A 20,487-nucleotide genomic window follows, 5' to 3' on the forward strand; every position below is an offset into this window, starting at 1 on the left:
TATCAATGCGGTTAGTACAGCCCAGCCACCTTGGTAAAGATGACACAGATGGTACTTGACAAGTTTGTAATGTTGGTCTTCATACAGGGCAACAGTTTGAACCTTTTCTCTACAAGCTCAAAAAACTGTCTGCATCAGATGCTATCAGTGTGACCTCTTGACGTTTAGACTTTAAGGAACTTTTAGGGGAAAAAAATGAAGTCTGAAGAGCCTGGGGAAAGCATAGTTTACCAACATTCAAAAGGTTTTATGCCATTGACACACTTTGCAGTCGCTTTCTATTGTCAGTATGAGCGAAGCTGGAAATTAAATCAGGTTTTTTTGCCATTCAAAGAGAGTATATTTGCTGGTGTGTAGTATGAACCCAGAGCATCTCTGTTTTGGATAAGAAGAGCTAATAAGCTGCTGTATTCAACTGTGTATTTCCTGTTGTATCTTCTGAAAACCTTACTTCAAGTTTTACCCATAGACTGTATAAAACATGGACATAGTCTTGCCGACATCACCCAGCTGTTTCTGAAACAGAAAATGAAGCACATCGTCTATAGCGGCCATATTGGTAGTGGCAAGGGCTTCGCCTACAGCCATAGGGCGCCTGTCGGTCACGTGACCCTCAGCTGTGCCTCTTATTGGGAGAGCTCGCAATCTGATTATCCTCTGAACAGCCGAGTTAGAAAAAACTTCACCGGTAGTAAAATTAGTGATTTTTCAGCGCGTTATTTGAACTAGGCTGTAATTAGGTTAATTTCTGCTTTGAAAACAGCTTTTTTTAGCTTGGTGTGTATGTGACTTCCGGTACTTCCGGGGCCAACCTCAGGCAAACACTCGAGAAACAGCAGATTTTAGCACTTCCGCATTGTCTCATAGTCTCAGACCGGAGGTTGCCGCTTGGTTTTACCCGTGGCAGTTTTAGACCGTGGCAGTTTTACCCATTGTATTTTAATCATGTTTAGAAACAGTCAGCATGAAGCTGTAGTTTCTAATAGAGCTTTTGATATTTGAAACTTGAGTTTCACTGGTTCACTTTATTCTGCTTTCTTTTTACAAACTCTTTGAAAAGTCAGTAACATTATTAACTAATGTTGTATTGAGTTGATGGTAAATGTGTGGGTTCAGTTTGTGTCATCACTGTGACTACAGGTTATATTGTAGCTGTAGATGCACATTTGGTGTGTTTTTTTCCCAAAGGAATAATCAGAGATGTAGAAATTTAAAGATATTGTACAGGTTTGGTTTGGTGGTTTTCCTATCTACACAGTACATTAGGTCTACAGCCAGGAGAGTCCTGTGATAATCCAACAGAAAGAATAAAAAGTTTGACAGGACAACAAGTGTGGGACATCACACTGCAAAAAAATGAAATCTTATCATGTGTTTTTGTCTTATCTTTAGTAGAAAATGTCTTTTAAGACTTAAAATGAGCCAAATTCACCTGAACAGTCAGAATAATGTCTTGTTTTAAGTTTTTTAAAGACAAAAATGAGGTCTGAATTGCTTGGGATAAGTACAAAAAACTGGCAATGGAACAAGAGAAAAGTTACTTGTTTCAAGACCTTTTTCTGGTTTAAAGCACATTTTTTAGCGATTTTTTCTTGGTCCATCGGCAGATTTTTTTTACTTGTTACATGCAATTCAGACCTCTTTGTTTTTCTTTGAATAACTTGAAACAAGACATTTTTCTGGACTGACCAGCTAAATGTGGCTCATATCAAGTATACCAAGACAATTTTTACTTTAGATAAGATAAAAAACACTTGATAAGAATTGTTTTTTTGCAGTGCAGACAGCCTCTTGTCTGGCTTGTGTTTGTGTGAACAAATTCCCAGCTTTGGACTTGCTTGTTTTCTTGTAAAGAAAGTGAGTTAAGCCTGTTTTCCCTACAGTAAATGATTATTATCATTATTTAACTCTTGTTCTTCCTTTTGTTCATTCTTCCTGAACCTGCTGGGTGACTTCAACAGCTCGATGAGGCAAAGCTGAGGCCTGTACAAAGACACACTTCACATACTTCACACACAGGGACACACTGTCATTTCTTCAGACACATCATCCTTTTTCCTCCTCTTGGTAGAGTTCAAGTTTGGTTATTTTGACATCTCTGGTCTTCACAAACAGATTAATAATCATTCTAACTTTACAATTTCACTTCATCATAAGCGATCCCATCCTGTGCTGTTTTATTTTGATACAAGAGCCATGACACAGACATTTAGACGCCTTTAAATCACTGTAAAAAGGGAGTAAAATAAGACTCCTCTAAATGACACGCTTATTGCTCAACAACAGCACACTGAGATCTGTTCAAGTTTGGGAGATTGTATTGACATTTCTGCATAATGCGATGCCCTCTTTGTTTTTGTTTTTTTCATTCTAATACAGAACATTTTATCACAGTGGTTCTGACTTTACACCTGTAAGTTCAGTTTATTCACAGAATCACATGTGTTTGAACCAGCCCAACACATACCCATTCCAACACCCTCTACACCAATGATTGCCAACCAGGGGTACGTGTGTCCCTAGGGGTGCATGAACACATTGCATCTGTGGAAATATTGAGAAATTTATATCTATCTTGGAAGTACTTTGATCAGCCTGTCAATAAAATGGTACATGTGTGGGACAATTATTTTCCCCAGGGAGACAATAACCTGTGGCACAGCCACACCAGAATCAAAGCAGATGCTTACCTGTGACCAGATAATTATGAAAGACAAAGCAAGCTCAAGTGTCTCATTGAGACTCAGATGACTGATGAAAAAAAGTGAAACTGCTTTAGTGAGTCTGAATATGATTTTAAGTTCTTGATTTTTAAAGTTTAAATGCCTGTTTTCAGTGAACTTATTAAACAGAGCTCAAATTATTGTGTTGAAAGTTACAAGAGTTATATCTAACAAATGCAGGTTGATTATTTTGATTCTGTGTTATTTTATTTATCTATTTTACTTATTTGTTTTCAAGGCAACATATTATTTTTTTGTATTTAAATTGGTTAAAAAGTAAAAAAAAATGGCAGAAATTTAAATGTTTGAATTAAGGAGATAAAACTATTTTTATTTAATAATCAATTGTGTTACGTTCTACTTTTGAAGAGTCAACATGCATGGGTGAGGGGGTACTCATGCCATGACAAAAAGGATCAGGGGACACACACAAGACAAAAAAGGGTGGGAACCACTGCCCCAAACAACAGAAACAAATCAACCCCTCCTCCTTTCTTGACCCTGCAGCATCTACATGCAGCTCTTACAATAATAACTCTTTCTTGGTAGGTTGACGTCGTCCAGATCACCTCCCTGCCTCAGATCTGCTCGCCCCTGATCCTGAGCTCAGCGTGCAATCCAGCTCTGCCTACCTGCTGTATTATACAGACATTCCTCCTGTATAAAAATAAGAAACACTCTTTGATGTGCTGGATTCTTGGGAGCTGTGTATCACAGTGGTGCGTGTGTGTGTGTCAAGGTCTTTGGGCGTGTGTGTGTGTGTGTGTGTGTGTGCGTGCGGCAGCCTGGATGCCAGATTGGGCCTAGAGTTATGCGATGGAGGGGAGAGATTACAACACATCACAAAGCCCCATTCAGCCTCGAGAGGACTCTTAGGGAACACTCTCTCAATGCTTTTTTAATTGGAGAGACTACTCTGAGCACACACACATAAACACACACCTTTGTCTCTCAGATATTTCTGTCTCTTTCTCATCACTATCACTGTATTTAATTCGCTTCGTATGGCTTTTAACCCTCGACTCAGCAGTGCTGTGAGTGTGTTTCTTATTACTGAGTAATCAGTGTGTGTGTAAAGTTTGTTTGTGCCTGCAGAGCTCTGTGAGGGTGTGTGACCCAGTGTTGCTCTGTATCAGAGTGTATCTCTGTGTTTGTGTGTCAGCAGCATATTGACTGGCTTAGGGAGGCGCCAACACAGCGCCAGCACTCATTACATCACCCCATGCGCGCACACATAGACACACACACACACAAGAGCCTGTGGAGCCCCCGCAACTACCTGCTTTGTCCAGCACAGCGCATCTTGGGCTGCGGGCTGGATGAGTAGTGATCTCATTTTGCACAATCCCTTGGATTCCACTTGTGCGTCAGTGTGTGAAGTCATTGTTTTCCACATGTGTGAAGCAGTGTGTGTGTGTGTGAATACATTTGATTGTGAAAGGTCTGTTAGTAAAAGATCTCTAAGGTTTCTCCGTCTCCCTTCTTGTAGCCTGTGTGTGCTTGCCACATCACAAAAAAGTCAGAGTGTGTGAAGTTGAACTATATAATGTGGATTAGAGAGCCAGCAGGGTGACAGAAGAGCAAACATCTCATTACACTGGGAACATTGTATACAGCCCTAACTCTATTATAGGCCACAACTCAGAGCCACTTTAATACACTTTGACAGGATAAAGGCTGTAAGTGGAGGGTAAAGAAAGGCATGAGGCAGGGAGGGAGGAGTGTGAAAGTTTAATGCAGCCATACAGTGTGCCTCCCTCACACACACACACTTAAACAGACGAGGTAATTTTACCTGGGTAAGCAGATACCTGCAGCCCTCATCTCTTAGAGCAGACCCAAAGACATGCAGGTGAGGTAAATGTCTCCCAGGCAACGGCATTGAGAGGAGCGCACTGTGGCAGCACTGCTGTGAGGCTACAATAGGGTCCGGCCGTGATGTGGGAGTGAGACGTTAATCATCCTGCTGGTCACGTTTAAAGTGCAGGTTCAATGAGAAGAGAAGCATGCAGAGGTGTGTTAAAGAAGGGTTGTAGAACGAGGCGCAGCATGACACAACAGAAAACACTAAAGAGCACAATGGGGGAAAGAGTGCCATTCCCTTCATACTTCGTATATATGTCAGTCTTAGTAGCAGTTTTTTCCTCTTGACATTAAAGTCCTCACACCCACACACATTTTTCTTTGTATTGTTCCATAAAGTGTGCAAAATATCAACGTAGAATCAGTGACGCCTCACTAGCCACGTATACATGGACCCAAATATTCTGCTTGCATTCGGTGTATTTGCTCAAACAGAAAGAATTTAACCTTTGTATACACCTCATACTGAAAGAAAAGTGCCAATCTGAATCGACATTTAATCGGTTTCACAGGGGTGGAATATTCCTTTCCCCAAACCGATGGAGGTATCATGTATCCACTCAAATGGAAAGTTGTCAGGGTGCGTTCTTCCAGCGCATGCTCAGATATGACGTAAGATGTAACTGGAGACATTCCTCAATCTTAAAAATGGCGGCGAGCAGTCAGCACCGGAGGAAAGTTTGCTTTTGATCCATACTTTGAAAGAACTGAACATAATGAACAACAGTGAACAAAAACAAACTGTCGTCCTCCATCTTTGATCAATCATGTGACGTTTACATTTTTATGCCCATGCCCCATTGACTATTCTGTTTGATTATAGTGGCGCATGTAGACTAGAGATTGGATTATTCCTTTCCATGTAGGGATGGAACGGTTCACAAAATCTACGGTTCGGTTCGTATCACGATTTTGTGGTCACGGTTTTCGGTTCGGTTCGGTTTACACTGTTATTGTTTTTATCACCCCAAATACCATATATTCTAATAATTCACTGTTAACAAATTATTTTTAATCTTTTTTTTTCATTTATAGTCATGTACAATCTGTAAAACCTGTCCGAGTCACCACTGAGGGGCTGTCTAAAAGCTGCGGGTAGTGAAAGTTGTCCTCTCCTACCCGAGTCTCTTCTTGCACTGCCAAGTGACACACTGGGAAGATATCTCCGCAGATGAGCTAACATGTTGGTTGTGTTAGCATTAGCATAAGCAACACTTGTTCTACAGTGCTTGAACACAGTCACGGTTTTGTCCACCACTTTCTTACCGCCGTCATTGTAGGTAACGTTAAATCCAAAGTGATCCCAGACAGGGGACCGATAGGATGCCACAGGGGCATCCTCTATCTCTGTCTGTTTCTCCTCTCCGCTTGCCATATCCACATCACACACGCCTCCGTACAACTGTGCTGCCTGTGCTTCGCTTTCGTCTCAAGTTGCGCATGCGTATGACTGTAATTACACACGTTCCAAACTGAGAAGATAAACAAAGGGGAAAAAAAATGAACGGCACCCGTGTGCCCCGAACCGCGTCAGGAAAACCGAACGGTTCGGATTTTTTTCATAAACCGTTCCATCCCTATTTCCATGTATACTATTGTTTTCGGAAAAGTCATTCAGAAAGATTCAATTCAGAAAGACAAAAAACTCCTCATGTAACCGTGGCTATTGTTTCTGAAAAGGTGCTGTAAAAGCCAAGCGATGACTGTCACCATTGGAAACAGTGACTCATCCTTACCTTCAAACAATCTAGAAACAGGCACAGCGGTGGAGCAAAGGGGGACTTCAAGCCTCCTCAGAAGCAGCTATAACACGCCCATCTATCAGACTACTCAGTAACAACCCTGATTATGCTGCATAATGCAGAAATCTTTGACGTATTGCTATTCTTCAAAAGTAAGCAAAGACATTTGTGGTCTGCACTGAGAAAAGGGGAAATGAGCTTGACAGACATAACCATCTTTTGAACCAGGCTTTGAACATGTTTATCTCCTCTGTGTTTTAACACAAGTGCAGATGTGGTCTCCTCTGCTTTGGAGCCAGCCTTAAGTGCACACTCCAGGAACTGCAGTGGTTTGCACTTCTGCAGTGTCTTCATTTTTCAACATCAGCAGTGGAGCTTAGATGTTACCACATTATGGTTACCATCTTTACTGCCGATAACAGAGAGTTATATAACTGTATTTGTTTTCACCATCATTGTTTTTGAGTGTTACGCACACTTTGGAAAAGCCTCATAATGTAACATGCACTGTACTGTCCTGAACTGTATAGGGAAGAGTGAACTTACTTGTAATCAACATGCAGAGAGGTATTGTTTATGGAAGGAGAGCTAATGGATTGTTTTATAGGACATGTGTGTGTTTGATGTGGTGGGAAGCAGCTGGAAGACATCAGTGAGAGACTGATGGAGAAGGAGTCTGGACTCAGAAAGGGATATACAACTGATTCACCCTCAGGACTGTGTGTGTGTGTGTGTGAGATCTCTGTTACATAACATGTTACAATAGATTCACCTGCCAAACTGTGTTTACCTGATCCAGCTGTGTGTATTCTCTTCTGAGGAAAAATCAGACGATGACAAAGTTGCTGAGGAGTTCAGGCAGTCTTAAGAACAGAGACATGTTGAACCTTACATGCTCTGACAGCTCGTGCTGCATGAAAAACTTGGAACACTGACCAGTGTCACTTTGTCTTAAAATGTTGGTTCCCTATTTTCACTGCACATTTTAGCTCCTCAGTATGATTTTAATCAGAAAGGCTATTCGTGTCCTCATAAGCTCTCACTCACATATGTATTTTTAGTGCAGGGCAGTTTGTCCTCCAAAATCTTTCAGCAGTTTTATATAAGACACACATTCCAATGCCACTGGTAGAGGAAAGCAGCTGCCTCCTCTGCTCGACATATTTAAAACTTTTATCCTCACTTGTATTTTTCACTTTTATTCTTCTGTAAACATGACTTAACACCAGTATAAACAATTTTGTTTTGGGACGAGGTACAACAGCAAAAAAGGGATCATACCAAGCTATGAAAACCTGTGTCATTTAGTTCACAGAGTCAAAACACCGTGTAAAAAAACAGCTGAAAAGCCTGGTGTTATAACAGAAGCAGGATGGTCTTATTTCTACATGTGCAGTTATAATTTGATGCCCTTGCAGACCGTCTCCCACATTCTTTGTTGGCTCTAGTTGCAACCCGAGACCTGACCTCATGCAAATCCCTGCATGACCGAGGTGACTGATGGAGTCTGAAAAAATTATAGTTTGAGACACGCTTGGGTCACTGTTGACACCTTTGAGCATCCAACAGTCACTTTAATGAGGTGCTTTTGCACATGTCTTATGGAGAGAAGTCAGCAATTAAGATATCACAGGAAACTTCATCATCATGCATGGATCCTGAACTCAATCATTTTTAATATGTTTTATCAAAATACCAGAACTCTTGCAGTTTTTGAATAATAAAGACCCACAGTGACCTGATTTTTTTTTTTTTAATTACTTTTGTGTTCCTTTTATTTCCTTTATTCAGAGAGGACAGTAACAGGGTGAGAGTGGGGAGTGCTGTGGGAAGGGTGCTGCAGGTTAGACTCACCCGATCATGAGGTGATAGTGGTGTCCCCAGAGACCTTCTTTTACAAAAGTATGAACTTTAAGCTTTTCTCCAACTTTATGTAGAAAGCATGCCAAACTAGAAAAACTCACTATTAGTGGCCAACCAATGTCAGTTTGTCATCAAGTGATGCCAATGGCAAAATGTAAAGAGCAGATTGTCTAATGCTGATGCAAAAATATTACGTTGTACTTTTGCAACAGAAGAAAAATCAAACGGTATAATTCCCAACATCATCACAGAAACTATGTCCAACACTGTTTCCGTCTACCTGTCTCAAATTTCCTTTTTTCATTTTGGACAGGAAAATAGAGACTGACAAAAAGTATCATATCAGAATCTAAAAGTGGTCCAGCCGAGAAAGACTAAGCATCTAAGAGTTTTTCTGCCAGAGCTGATGTCCTCTCTGGTTATATGAGGGAGGGCTGAAAAGTCCGTAGCCTGACTAGGAAGGAGTTATGCCATAGTGATGAAACATGGCATGCATATAATTCAACATTTTTTGAGCTTTTGAGCTTTATCTGATAGAGTTCATCCAAACTAAACTAATACTTCTATCTTTAAAAGGTTCAAAAGCATACACTTTTGTTGTTTTGTCTTTTATTTTTTATGTTTTTTTTGGTTTTGCTTTTTCTCAACTTTTGGTTGAAATTAAATTTATCCTGGAAGAGTAGGCATTCAATAAAGTTCTTTGATTGGACTGTGTGGACTGTGACTCTACCTCTCCAAACTGTCAGAATAATTGATGCTGTTTTTTTTTGTTCTGAGCTCAAAACAAAACTAGAAGGACCTTGATTTCACGCGTAATAATGGTGTAACACCCTTGTATTAATCTTTCTTTTCCAAATGAAAATACAATTTAAAAAAAAAATGCAACATTTTCTGATACTTACAGTATGGTTAATTTCAAATTAACTGACACTGATGTATCATTTGAGGACTCTGAAAAGTAGAACTAGAGACATTTGATGAACATGGATAAAATTTGGCACCGTGGTGTTTTCAAATACCTGCAGAAAAAAGGGGTTAACTCCTTAGGCAATTCACGCCAACATAGTTGCAACATTTGATGATTGGATGATGCTCCAGATTTATCAGCTGTGAAAAAGTGGGCAGCTGAAATCAAGAGGGGTAGAGAGAGCCTTGAAGATGACCCAAGGTCAGGACGTCCTGCCACAGCAACAACCCAAGAAAACATCGACCGTGTTGAAAAATAAACCATGCTGTAAGAGTCAGAAAATGTTGAATTTAATGCTTACCAAGTTTCATCACTATGGCATAAATCCTTCCTAGTCAGGCTACAAACTTTTCAGCCCACCCTCACAGGGAGGAGTAGGCAAAGACCTTGAAGCAGACATGAGATTGAAGTAGAATAGGGTGAGGAGACAAGGTGAAGTGAGGTGGAGGAGGGTAAGGAAGGATGGATTGAAGACTCACAGACAAACAGGCTGAAGTGGGCTGGCCATGTTACAGTTGTTTTTCAGGTAACTGGTGGTGTGGTTTTAAAGGGGACATAGCATGCTTGTTTCTCCTTTTCACTATGTCAGACTAGGATGCCTGTAAAGCATTTCTGCCCTCAGTACAAGTCGTTTAGTTCCTTCATTGCCCCACAATAGCGTTCTCAATATCCTCATTTTAGGCCATTCTGAAGATCTCGTTGAAACGCTCCGTTTCGAGAATGACCTCCAGTAACCTCGCAACGTCACAGCCCTTTGTGCTCTGATTGGTCAGTTCTATCAGAGGGGCGGAGGGGGTAGAGCCAGGGGGCGGTTTTTGCAGCATGGCAGTATTTACAAAATCGCCACATTGAATGGAGCAGACTGAGCGAGTTTGCTGTTTGCCAAAACTTCACCGTAAGGCATTGATAGCACTAATAAAACAGCAGAGTGTAGGATACGTCCTTTTGTATTGGACCCCGAGTCAGACCCGGACGGTTCTGGGTGGGTCACTTCAGTGTGGTGAAAATTCAAGGGGTGTAAGGTCTTGTTTTCAAATTTATTATATTATATGTAAGTATTAAATCAGGGATCAGCATGATATGTCCCCTTTAAGGTAGTCCTGCTCCTGAACCTTAGTTAACACCTTAACTTCATTATCTTTAATTAGCCACGGGGCAGACCAATCAGTCTATTTCTGAAAATAACACTACAATCAAAAACACAGCTGTTACAGAGCTCATCACTGTCTCTGTCTGTAGATGGCACACGCTCGCATCTCTTCCTGCTCGTAGGTATCGCTGAGTGGACTGGTTGTGTGAAACTTTAGCACCTCTGCTGCTCTGCAAAGCAAATCCAGCCCAGGTATTGTTCTGGTTTTCTTGCATTAGTGTCACTGTATAGACACAATGCTTTTTGTGCTGGCAGCGCCTCTCCACAAGATGGGAGTGCTGGGCAGATGTTGGCAGGTACACTGTCTGCTGTAAATAAGCTTGAGGAAGTCCACAGAGGAGGAAAGAAGCCACCAATACTGAATGTAGGTCAGTCTATTAGAGCTGCACGAATCTCATTTATTAACGTTTTTAAACACGACCACATGTGTCAGACTCTCCTCGTCTTTGGTTCACGTCAGTAAAGAGTCTCACATTAACATGTAGAAAGGTGGGTACACTTCTTCTGTCTTTAGGCTCCTGTGATGGTCACCCTGACAACCACCTCCTCTGACAGCTCCTCCCAGACAACAGCATTCCTCTACACAAATGTCCTTTAATGTCTGCATATATTTGTGCTCTCACTGGCAGGCACACACTCCAGCTCTGCTCTGCTCTCCTTTGAGTTTCCCACAGCTGTCACATCCACACACTGCTCCTGACGCTGTCACACACTTTGATCACTCGCATATTTGAATGTATCTGGGGCATGTTTGGCACGATGCTCTGCAGCTCAAAGGTGAAGGCAGGGTACAAAGCATCCAACACACACCCAAACACACACACACACAGATGAGATAGTGAGAACTCTAGTAGAGCAAATGGACTGGGTGTGGTTCTGGTAGAGCTGCATTAAGAGGCAGCGTCTCTCCGCGAGCGTTTTATGGCAGATCATTTTACACTCCTCCACTGATGGCTGGAGTGATAGCATCCTCTTCCTCCATTCCTCTGTGTCCAGATATATTTACAACATGCAGCCAAGTCTCTGTTTGGAAATACCCAGGAAGTCCTCCAGCTAAAAATCAATCTGCAAAACAAGGGGTTGTAAATTCTCCTTCACGACTCCCTCAGTCAGGATTTCTATCTAACAGCAGGCCACGCATCAGGCGGATGGAGGGATGCAGGGGTTGAAAGGCACATGTTCACAGTGACTGTAATGAGGAGCGTGTGGTTTCTCTTTCTTGTATCATCATCATCCCTTTCTGTTCCTTCTCTTCTCCTCCATTTCGTCCCAAACGGGATCACACTTTCACGTGATATTAGCTGCATGTTGATGCTCCGTTGGTGTCGCTCTTCTTTTCTCTATGACCTAGATTTGCACAAAAGGATTCTTATCAATCTATTAACTCCTCAAGTGATGTCATGGACTATAAGTGGAGGCAAAGGTTGTGACATCATTGTTGTTTGCTTGTCAGGTCATGATCATGATTACGGACTGTTTAGAGGACAGAAATAGATCACAGTGGCGGAGAAGGATAAGCATCTTGTTTTTCTATATTTATTTCTCTGTTTGCTTGGTGAATATTTTTACATTTGTGTGAAAGCGTTCCAATAAATTCAAGCAATGCTGCTCATCTGGAATCCTCCATCATCCCTGTTTCTGTGACTCACCCATCTGGCTCAGCATCTGTATTTTCTCTGAGCGTAGAAGGAATGTACTCATCGAAAAAAAAAAAAACTAGCTTTGATCTGTCCGAGCCGTTGACTTCTCTTTCTAGTGTTTCGCTAAGTCACAGTGCGTACACAAGTTCAAATGTGTGTCTGTGTGTCCGTGTGGGTGGGTGAGTGTACATGAGGAGGCATTTCAAAAGGTGCACCTTTGAGGATCACTTGAATAATTGAGCATCTCTCTGTTGTTTGAAGTCAGTTTTTATTCCCTCCTCTTGCTTCTTCCTCCTTTGGGCAGCTCATACACCGCTCCTTATCCCATCTGCTGCTTTCTCTGCATGTGAGTGTTGTAGAGCAATCTGTTTCCTCTGTCCCTGACATTGTGTTGACAGGATCTGTCAGCTGTGTTTAAACGCTGTGCAACAAAAAGAAGCTGATTCCTGCTTGACATAAGAGAAGAGGCACATCTGAAGAGCGGTGTGTCTTTGTGAAGGTGTGTGAATCACCCAGATGATCTTTAGGATAGAGATAAATGTGTGTGTCAGTGTGTTTGCTGTGTGAATACTCAGCTCGAGAGCTCGGTGCTCACAGGGAGAGAAAGTGGGAGGGGCACTCACACACACACACACACACACACACACACACACACACACACACACACACACTCTCTGTAGTGAGCTTGTCAGTGGATGCTGCCGATGCTTCAGCAGCTGGATGGAATTGAACAGTAGCGCCGATTGAAGTGTTTTATTTTTGCTTCCTGGATCTGTGTGTCTTTTAATTTTGAGGGCGTGTTTGTTTCAGAGGAATGGTGTCAGTGGGTCTTTAGCACACCAACACTTCACCGTGGACTGTGTGAGTGTGTGTGTGTGTGTGTGTGTCGACAGGACTGAATCAGCAGGAGCAACTTGACCACAGGGATTACAGCTTATTGACTTTGTCTCAGTGTGTATTTTCATGCGGGCGAGCCAGGGGCTGTGCGAAGGTCTTAGAGGAACTGCTAATGTAATATTACAAAAGTACAAGATGTAAGACCCTCTTAAGGGGCTTCAGGACTGCCCCACGATGGGGAACAGCGCCCAGAAGAAGAAGAAGGTCCAGGCAGAGGAGAACTTCTCTCCATCACACTCCCCCTGCACGAAGAAGGAGAAACCTAAAGGCTTGTGGCTGTTTGGACGACACGACAAACTGAAAACAGGTAAAAGCAGCGAGGGGTGGTTAAGTTTGACGCTTGGGGATAAAAACTAACCGCCGGTTGTTTCCTGAGAGGTTGAGCTGCTCTAAAGTCTTTCCATAGCTTTCCTTAATGATGAGTAACTTGAGTTTAAAGCTGGTTGATGCAATTCGCTGTCTATGCCTTTGTGAGTGTGCTCATCTGTGTAAATGAGCTCCTGCAGTAAGCTTTTTTTTGATGTAGAGTGAGAATATTCCCATGCTGACTTCACCGTAGTCAGCTTCAAGGCTCCCTGCTTATTGCACAAGTGTGCAGAAGAGGGCTGTGTGTGGGCACAAGTTTGTTTTTTCTTCTGCAGATTTATTTCTCCTCCTGAAAGGTGAGTAGGATGACAGGGGGCTTTAATTTAAGACCAACTCTGACTTTGTTTCCCCAATAAACCTCCACACACCTCATTTATCACACTGAGCGTGTGCGTAACGAGATGTATGTTCGTGATCCTGAGGACACGATCTGTTTCTGATTCTGTGACTCATGTCAGACCTTTTTACCTGCAGTGGAAAACGAAGTTTCGCATGTCCCGCACTGATCATTGTCTCTGTTAACGGCCCCTGAAGCAACAAAAAGCACCAGACGAACAGGTTTAACACAAACTCACACTGACACAGACAGATTGCCAGATAAAGCTCCGCCACTGAGATTTGTCTTACACAAGACTGCTGTTGATGTTTTGTCATTCTCAGGTGTTTCTTTTTTATGTTTTGCGTTTTCCTTTCACCACAGAGGACTATTTTTACTCTTCTTTCACATCATTTCCCAAATGTCTTTCTTCTTCCTGGTAAAAAAAAACTTGTACCTGAAGTCTGGCCTCAAAGCTGCAACCATGAAGAAACACAGAGAATCATCACTGGACGGACCAGTTCCTTCCTGTTGCAGTCTTGACCTTCTCGCATACTTTCTGTTTTGTAGACTAACAACCTCTTTTCTAGTTAAAGCAGACACATCTGAAATTCTCTGATAAACCACTCTGCATACTTGCTTATAAACAAATTTAACAACTGAGTGATGCATTTTGCAGCAAATGAGCAAAACATGTCCCTCATGATGGTAACAGAACAAATTGAATCTAAAGCTAATTGAGCATTTAACCTCCTGAGTATTTTCTGCATCCCATAGTGGCAAACATGACTTACTGTGGTTTTACTAAAGGATAATTGATCAGCAAAGTTTGAATTTACTTTTTTATTTTGGCTGAACTGCTCATGAACTGATATTATTATTATGAGAATTTGAAAACAATGTTTGTGTCCTTTTGTTTCGATTTTTAATCTCCATTACTCTTGCAAAGATGTCATTTAACTTTTTGAGCAGTCTGCTGCTTGTTTCTCAGTAATTAAAGAAAAACAATAGTTTTGGGGGAGTATGCTCAATCTGGCAACAGCAGTTTTGAATGTTTCTACAAGCTTCTGATCTTTATGAGAGATAAGTATTTAACAGTTTGATAAAGACATGCTGATGAAGTAATTCCTCCAGCCTGATCCTAACACAGATTGTTTTGCTGTGGTCATTAAACTGCTGTCTAGCCATTAATTATAGTCGTGCTTTGGAACACTATCAAATTTTAACATCTGCGTCTTTCACTTAGCAGCATAAATTCTGACCAGCAACAACAACATGTTAGCGAGCTTTTGTTTTACAGTCAGACCTTCTCATACCGTTGTGTTCTTTTATAATTGATAGTCCAACTTGGCCTTCGTCGCTTCTTGTTGGGTTGAAATCGGCCCCTGATGCTCCTGGTCTCCAAAGTAACAGCTGACCTCCATGAACTTTGTGAGTTTATGGTATGGAGGAGCACATTCATTGTCTTTTAAACAAGACAGGGCGGTTTCTTTATCAAAACATGATGTTGGCGTACGTGTGTTAGATGGACCTTGGTCATTCCAGATAATGACGGCGTGTGTGTGTGAGTGTATACACAAACACATCTTGATTTCATTTTCTCTCAGGGTGGTCGGTTGTCGATGTGGGTGTAGTCATTGTCGTTCTCCTGCATTCAGCGCCTCATTCATGGCGAGTTTATTCAGAAACTTGGGGTGTGAATGCATTCCTACATTCCAGTCCATTTCCTTACGCATGGGCACCCATCCAGCACCCAAACACATCAGCTTCAGAGAGCTACTTCCAACTGGGCTCAATTTCTGTTTCCTTGCTTCTTCTTTTTCTTTACTGTGTCCTCAAATTAAACCAGATTTATCAACAGAAACAAGGAAAGAGGGAGTTGTAATACATGGAAATGTCACTTCAGTTGCCTCTATAATGATGCAACACTCCTCAGCGTTTGATTTGCACACTTTGTAAGCCATTACTAATGGATTAAAACCTCGTAAGTTAGCAGCACCACTGTACATGCTGCCTGTGTGCTGCAGTGAAGCAGCTCCTCTGCGCACCAGGCTGATGAAACATGCAGAAGATGAACTCAGTGACTGGATCCTCTCTCTGTGTTTCTGAAATTTGTGTCATGACTGTGGTTTTGGCAATTTCTCAAACAGGAACCCTGCCTGTGTCCTTCATAACACCTGAGAGGTTGTTTATTTTGGTTGTGCATCATGTAGCAGACTGGGAAATGGCTGGAAGTCACACATTGAGCGCCTGGCTTGGCTGTATTCTTAGTCAAGGTCATCCAAGGGTAAATAATTTGATCAAATTATGTTTCTGTGACTTGCTCATTTTGAATAGGGATGCAATTTTGTCCATGTCAGTGATGAAAAACAAGTAACTGAGCAAGGCAATCAAAGTGCTTTACAGTTAAAAAAAATGAATAAAATCACATTAGGCAAAAAAAATCATTCAATAAAACATTAAAAATCATTAATTAAATTTAACTAAAAGAGAGGAGAACAGATAAAACCCTTTGGTGTAATATATTACCTAACTCCATCTGATCCACAGAGTCCTTTCTACTTTAAGAGATGTCTGAAAACTCATCTGTTCAGGGAACAATTTGGCACTTAATCTGACCCTTCTCTTCTTTGTCCTCAGGGGTAGAATGAGTCAGAAAGTCTCAGACCCAGCTCTTAGAGGATATTTAGCGCTGGTCTTTGAATTTTGTTGAAGGTTAAACTGTATTGTTGCAGCGATCAATTGTGGTTAGTTATGGCTACATTGTTCTACATGGGGGAAAAAATGTTCTTGCACTTAACGGCAGCACCTGCAGCCAAATAACTTCTAGCACTTTGTCACACTAATTAGGTTTTCCTTCTGTCTGAATTCTTGCTTGTGGACAAAAGCGTCTGCTAAATAAACTATAGAACTATAGAACTTTCATTTGTCATAAGCAAAGCTACAAAATCTGTTTTCAGACAGGATTTGAACGGTGTGTTCTAAGACTGTTCCAGATTTTTTGGAGCATAAAACTGGAATGTAGCCTCACCATGTTTAGCCTGACTCTGGACACCAGCAGAAGACCCCTCCCTGAGCTTCTTAGAGTCTGAGTTGGTTTATATGGCTCTAGCGTGTCAGATATCTGCTTTGCTGCTAAACAATGAAGAGACTTGTGCACAAGCAGGGCTGTTTTAAAGTCTACTCTCTGAGTGACAAGAAGCCAGTGCAGAGACATGAGCTCTGGACTAATATGGTCGTGTTTCCTGGTTCTGGTCAGGACTTGAGCAGCAGTATTCTGGATGTAGTGCAGCTGTCTTGCAGCTTGTTTAGAGAGCTCAGTGATCAGGCTGTTACAGTAGTCTAACCAGCGGGGATCAAACCATAGACTGTATAAACATGGAGGTAGTCTCTCCAACGTCACTCGTCTGTTTCTGAAACAGGAAAATGAAGCTCATCGGCTAGCTGCCATATTGGTAGTGGCAAGGGTTTTGCGTACAGCTATAGGGCGCCTGTCAGTGACATGACCCTGAGCTGTCCCTCTGATTGGGTGAGCCCATGATCTTTATATCCTCTGAATAGCCAAGATAGAAAAAAATCCCCCCCCCCCCATGCAGTGTGTGCCGCTAGTAAAATTAGCGACTCAGACAGGAGACGTTTTTTGAACCAGGCTATAAATCGGTTAATTTATGCTTTGAAAACAGCTTTTTTTGGCTTGGTGTGTTTGTGACTTCTGGTACTTCTGGGGCCAGCCTCAAGTGGACACTTGAGAAACAGCAGATTTTAGCACTTCCGCATGGGTTGAATGCATCCAACTATCTGGTCTGCTGATGGTGTTGAAAGATGGATGGCATGATGGCTCCTGAAAAGTAAAGCTGAAACATTTGGTCAAGTGGCGGGATTGGTCATAAAGTAAACCTCTTCATGTTAATGGATTAAACATCAAAATTTATGTCAAATTATTGTTTATCCAGTTTCTTTTGTTGGTTATGTCTGACGCGTCAATCTGGAGGGTTATAACTACTCATGTGATGCTAACAAAAAGGGATAATGCTTGGTTCACCAGACTTGCTCAGAGTAATACCTTACGTTGTGACTTGTACTAGCAGGTCAGTGGGACTTCTGTACTGCTGCTCTACTTTCTGATCTCTGCTGTGCTGACTCTGCCTCCAAAAAGGGAACAGGTGCAATAAAGTGCAGCAGCTGCAGCAGAAAAACTTAATTTATGTTTTTTTCATTGTATTGTCCAATTTGACTCAATATTAGCCATATTACTTTGATGAGTCTAGAAAAATGTCCTATGTCAAACTATGAAAAAAGTAAGAAAAAAAACTGCCAGTGGGGTAAGTAAAGTCCTTTGTTTGGTTTCTTTTCTTAAGACATTATTTCTATTTTAAAAAAATGACAAACTCATTCATTTTTGACCCCTTGGCAATTTTTAATTTTTATTCTAATCTAACAAGAAATAAAGGTGTTATCTCTGTCTTTAATGTCTTGGAATAAGACTCTTTTTCTTGACTTATCAGGTGAATTTGGTTCATAAAAAGTCTGATAGGACATTTTTTTAATAAAAAAAATAAGACACCAATACTTAGTTTTAGATTGAAGTTTTGTGGTGTCTTTAGAAACAGATACAGTGGTCTGGACAAACTAGGACTAGCCATCCATTGCTAATACAGGAGGTTATTCAGAGGATGCTGATTTACAGTAGCTTTTCTCAGTGTTTTTGTGAGTTTGAGATTAAAATTATGACCAAGTTTTTGTTTAATTGTAGTAACTACAAAAGGTTTGTTTGGATTTTATCAAAGAACTCACTTTAAACTCTTTGTAGGGAACTTTTGTGTCAAGTTCAGAGACACCTGTAGACTTTGAAAAACGAGCTTTAACATCAGGAGAGTCTTGTGCTGCATCATTAATAATGAAACATGCTGAAAGTCACCTGAAATCAACAACCTCTTCAAACCGCTGGTGGTCTTACTCACTTTAGCAGGTCAAATAAAGTTGTTATTGTTAGCATCAGTCAGTTCAACAACTAGCTTTTAAAACTTAGTCATACTTTCATCTCAGCTATTCATGCAGCCCCTTTTATACTGCATGTTTACGGCAGACCTGTCACAACTTCAGCCCAACACACTGTTTTGTGTAAGAGATACAGAGACGTAATGGGGTTATGATGTCGTTTCATGGCTAAGCTCGTAGGAAAGATAAGAACAGAGCTGTTTAAAGCTTGTGTAAATGAGGGATTGGCAGGACAGCATGGAGATGTTTGTGTGTGTGTGTGTGTTATGACGGCACTGTTGTTTACACGTCAAGCTTCCTTTGTGTCCAGAACACTAGCATGCTATCTAAAATAACGCTCATACAACAGCAGAGTGCAGGCGCTGTTTGCTGCAGATTTAAAACAAGATTACAATGAAGGGGAAGCTTCTCAAAGCCCTTTTAGAGAGTCTCTGTTTAAAGATGTGCAATGAATGGACGTGTCAATCTACACACAACCTGCAGAGCGGTACGGTATGGTGCCGAGCTGAGATGTCGCCTGCTGCGCTGCAAAGATACAAAGCTTCTTTTTCATCTTATGATATTAGCAGGAGGGAAGCAGCAGATAAGAGGAGCTCTCACTGACTCACATTATTGCATCCACAGGTGATCAATCCGGCACACAAACTCACAGAGAAACTCATTGAAGCCCTGTGCTGCCATCCTGTCATTCTTCTGCCCTTTTTTTTTTCTTTTTACATTTTTCATAATCCTGTGATTTAGCTGATAGGTCTCTAGATGTGACTGACTGTGTGATCCATCTAATAAGGAAGTCTGTTTTGTCTTGAACTTAATTTTTAGGGCACACTGCTGCTATCACAGGCCTTTTTTCACTTTTATCTTCCCCTCATTCCTCCACACTCCCCTCTGCTTCCTCTCCTTTGTGCTCTTATCTCTCTGACCTTGGATTATTTGCTGGTTATTTATTATGCTGCATTCTGAAGAGGGTGATGTTTGAATGTGATCAAATACTACAGCTCTGTTTAATGGTCAAATACAGTGTACAGTGACTTTTGTGGACAGTTACAGTAATGCTGACACAATAAGGGAGAGAAAACCATCAAGGTGACTCTAGAGCAGATAGAGAAGACAAGAGGAATCTCTCCTTTCAAGCTGGATAAAATTGTAAGGACATGATTTCCACGCTCTTTTCCTAGCTGTCCTGTGCTTGGGATGATATTCCATATTCCATTATCCTGCTGGGTAAGGCTCGCCTAAGCCTTTTGATTTCTGTAACCAGGGCTTAGACGCTCTGTTCTTGGTCCTCCTTTGAAGATCTGGTTTAGTGTGTGCCACTGACTCCCCTCAGAGAGCCCAGGCTACGTACAGCTGGATAAAGAGAAGATGACTTTTGTCTCAGCTATCTTGTCCTCCTACGCTTTGCCTCTTCTCCTCCAACGTTCTGTCTCTGGTACTGCATTGTTGCCGTCCTGGGCCCTTTATGTTGACAAGCACAAAAGCAAACTTTAAAAAGATAACAGAAATGTCTCTTTTAATTTTTTTGGCATTTTGATTCCCTGCAACAGAGGAAATCAGGATTTTTCATCATAACCAAACTTTGTTGGCTTTTTCACCCCTGTTTACCTTTTCCTCCATCGCCCACTTTCTAATCTTGAAGTATAATCAGCCTGTGATCTGTTTAGAGTCAGTAGAAAGCCCCGTCACCCCCGTCCTGTGACACTCCCGTTACCTTCATGGGCCCTCTGTCTATCTTGGATCTGAGAGTTTTAATTGGCTTCATGAGTTTTCACCAGTAGCATCCCGCTCTGGCTTGTTCTGTGTTATCAAAGATTTATTTGGAGATGAAGGCAGTCTCCTCTACCCTGTCCTTCCATGCCCTGTAGCCCTTGTAGTTTGGATGTTTTGGCAACATGTAATTGTGGTCATCGTACATTCTTGGGCTCTAAATGTAGCTTGGGAACTTTTCAGCTGTTGGATGGCATC

At 41.5% G+C, this 20,487-nt stretch overlaps 1 protein-coding gene across 6 annotated transcripts in view; it reads left to right on the forward strand.

The window, feature by feature from the left end:
• The window catches only part of nhsl3 (NHS like 3), a 56,185-nt gene that overhangs the window by 5,162 nt on the left and 30,536 nt on the right, over window positions 1-20,487 (forward strand). For 2 of the 6 annotated variants that reach the window (XM_074686636.1, XM_074686637.1), the window contains exon 1: window positions 12,613-13,152. The exons of the other annotated variants lie outside the window; for them this stretch is intronic. In XM_074686636.1, coding sequence (XP_074542737.1) covers window positions 13,020-13,152 — 133 coding nt within the window. In that variant the 5' untranslated portion in view covers window positions 12,613-13,019. Of the gene's footprint in view, window positions 1-12,612; window positions 13,153-20,487 lie in introns of those variants that run through there. 6 annotated transcript variants of the gene reach the window in all.

Source organism: Halichoeres trimaculatus, unplaced genomic scaffold (assembly GCF_033239565.1).
Source record: "Halichoeres trimaculatus isolate MK-OKI-2021-1 unplaced genomic scaffold, fHalTri1.1 fHalTri1_scaffold_14, whole genome shotgun sequence".
In the NCBI taxonomy this organism is placed as follows: Eukaryota; Metazoa; Chordata; class Actinopteri; order Labriformes; family Labridae; genus Halichoeres; species Halichoeres trimaculatus.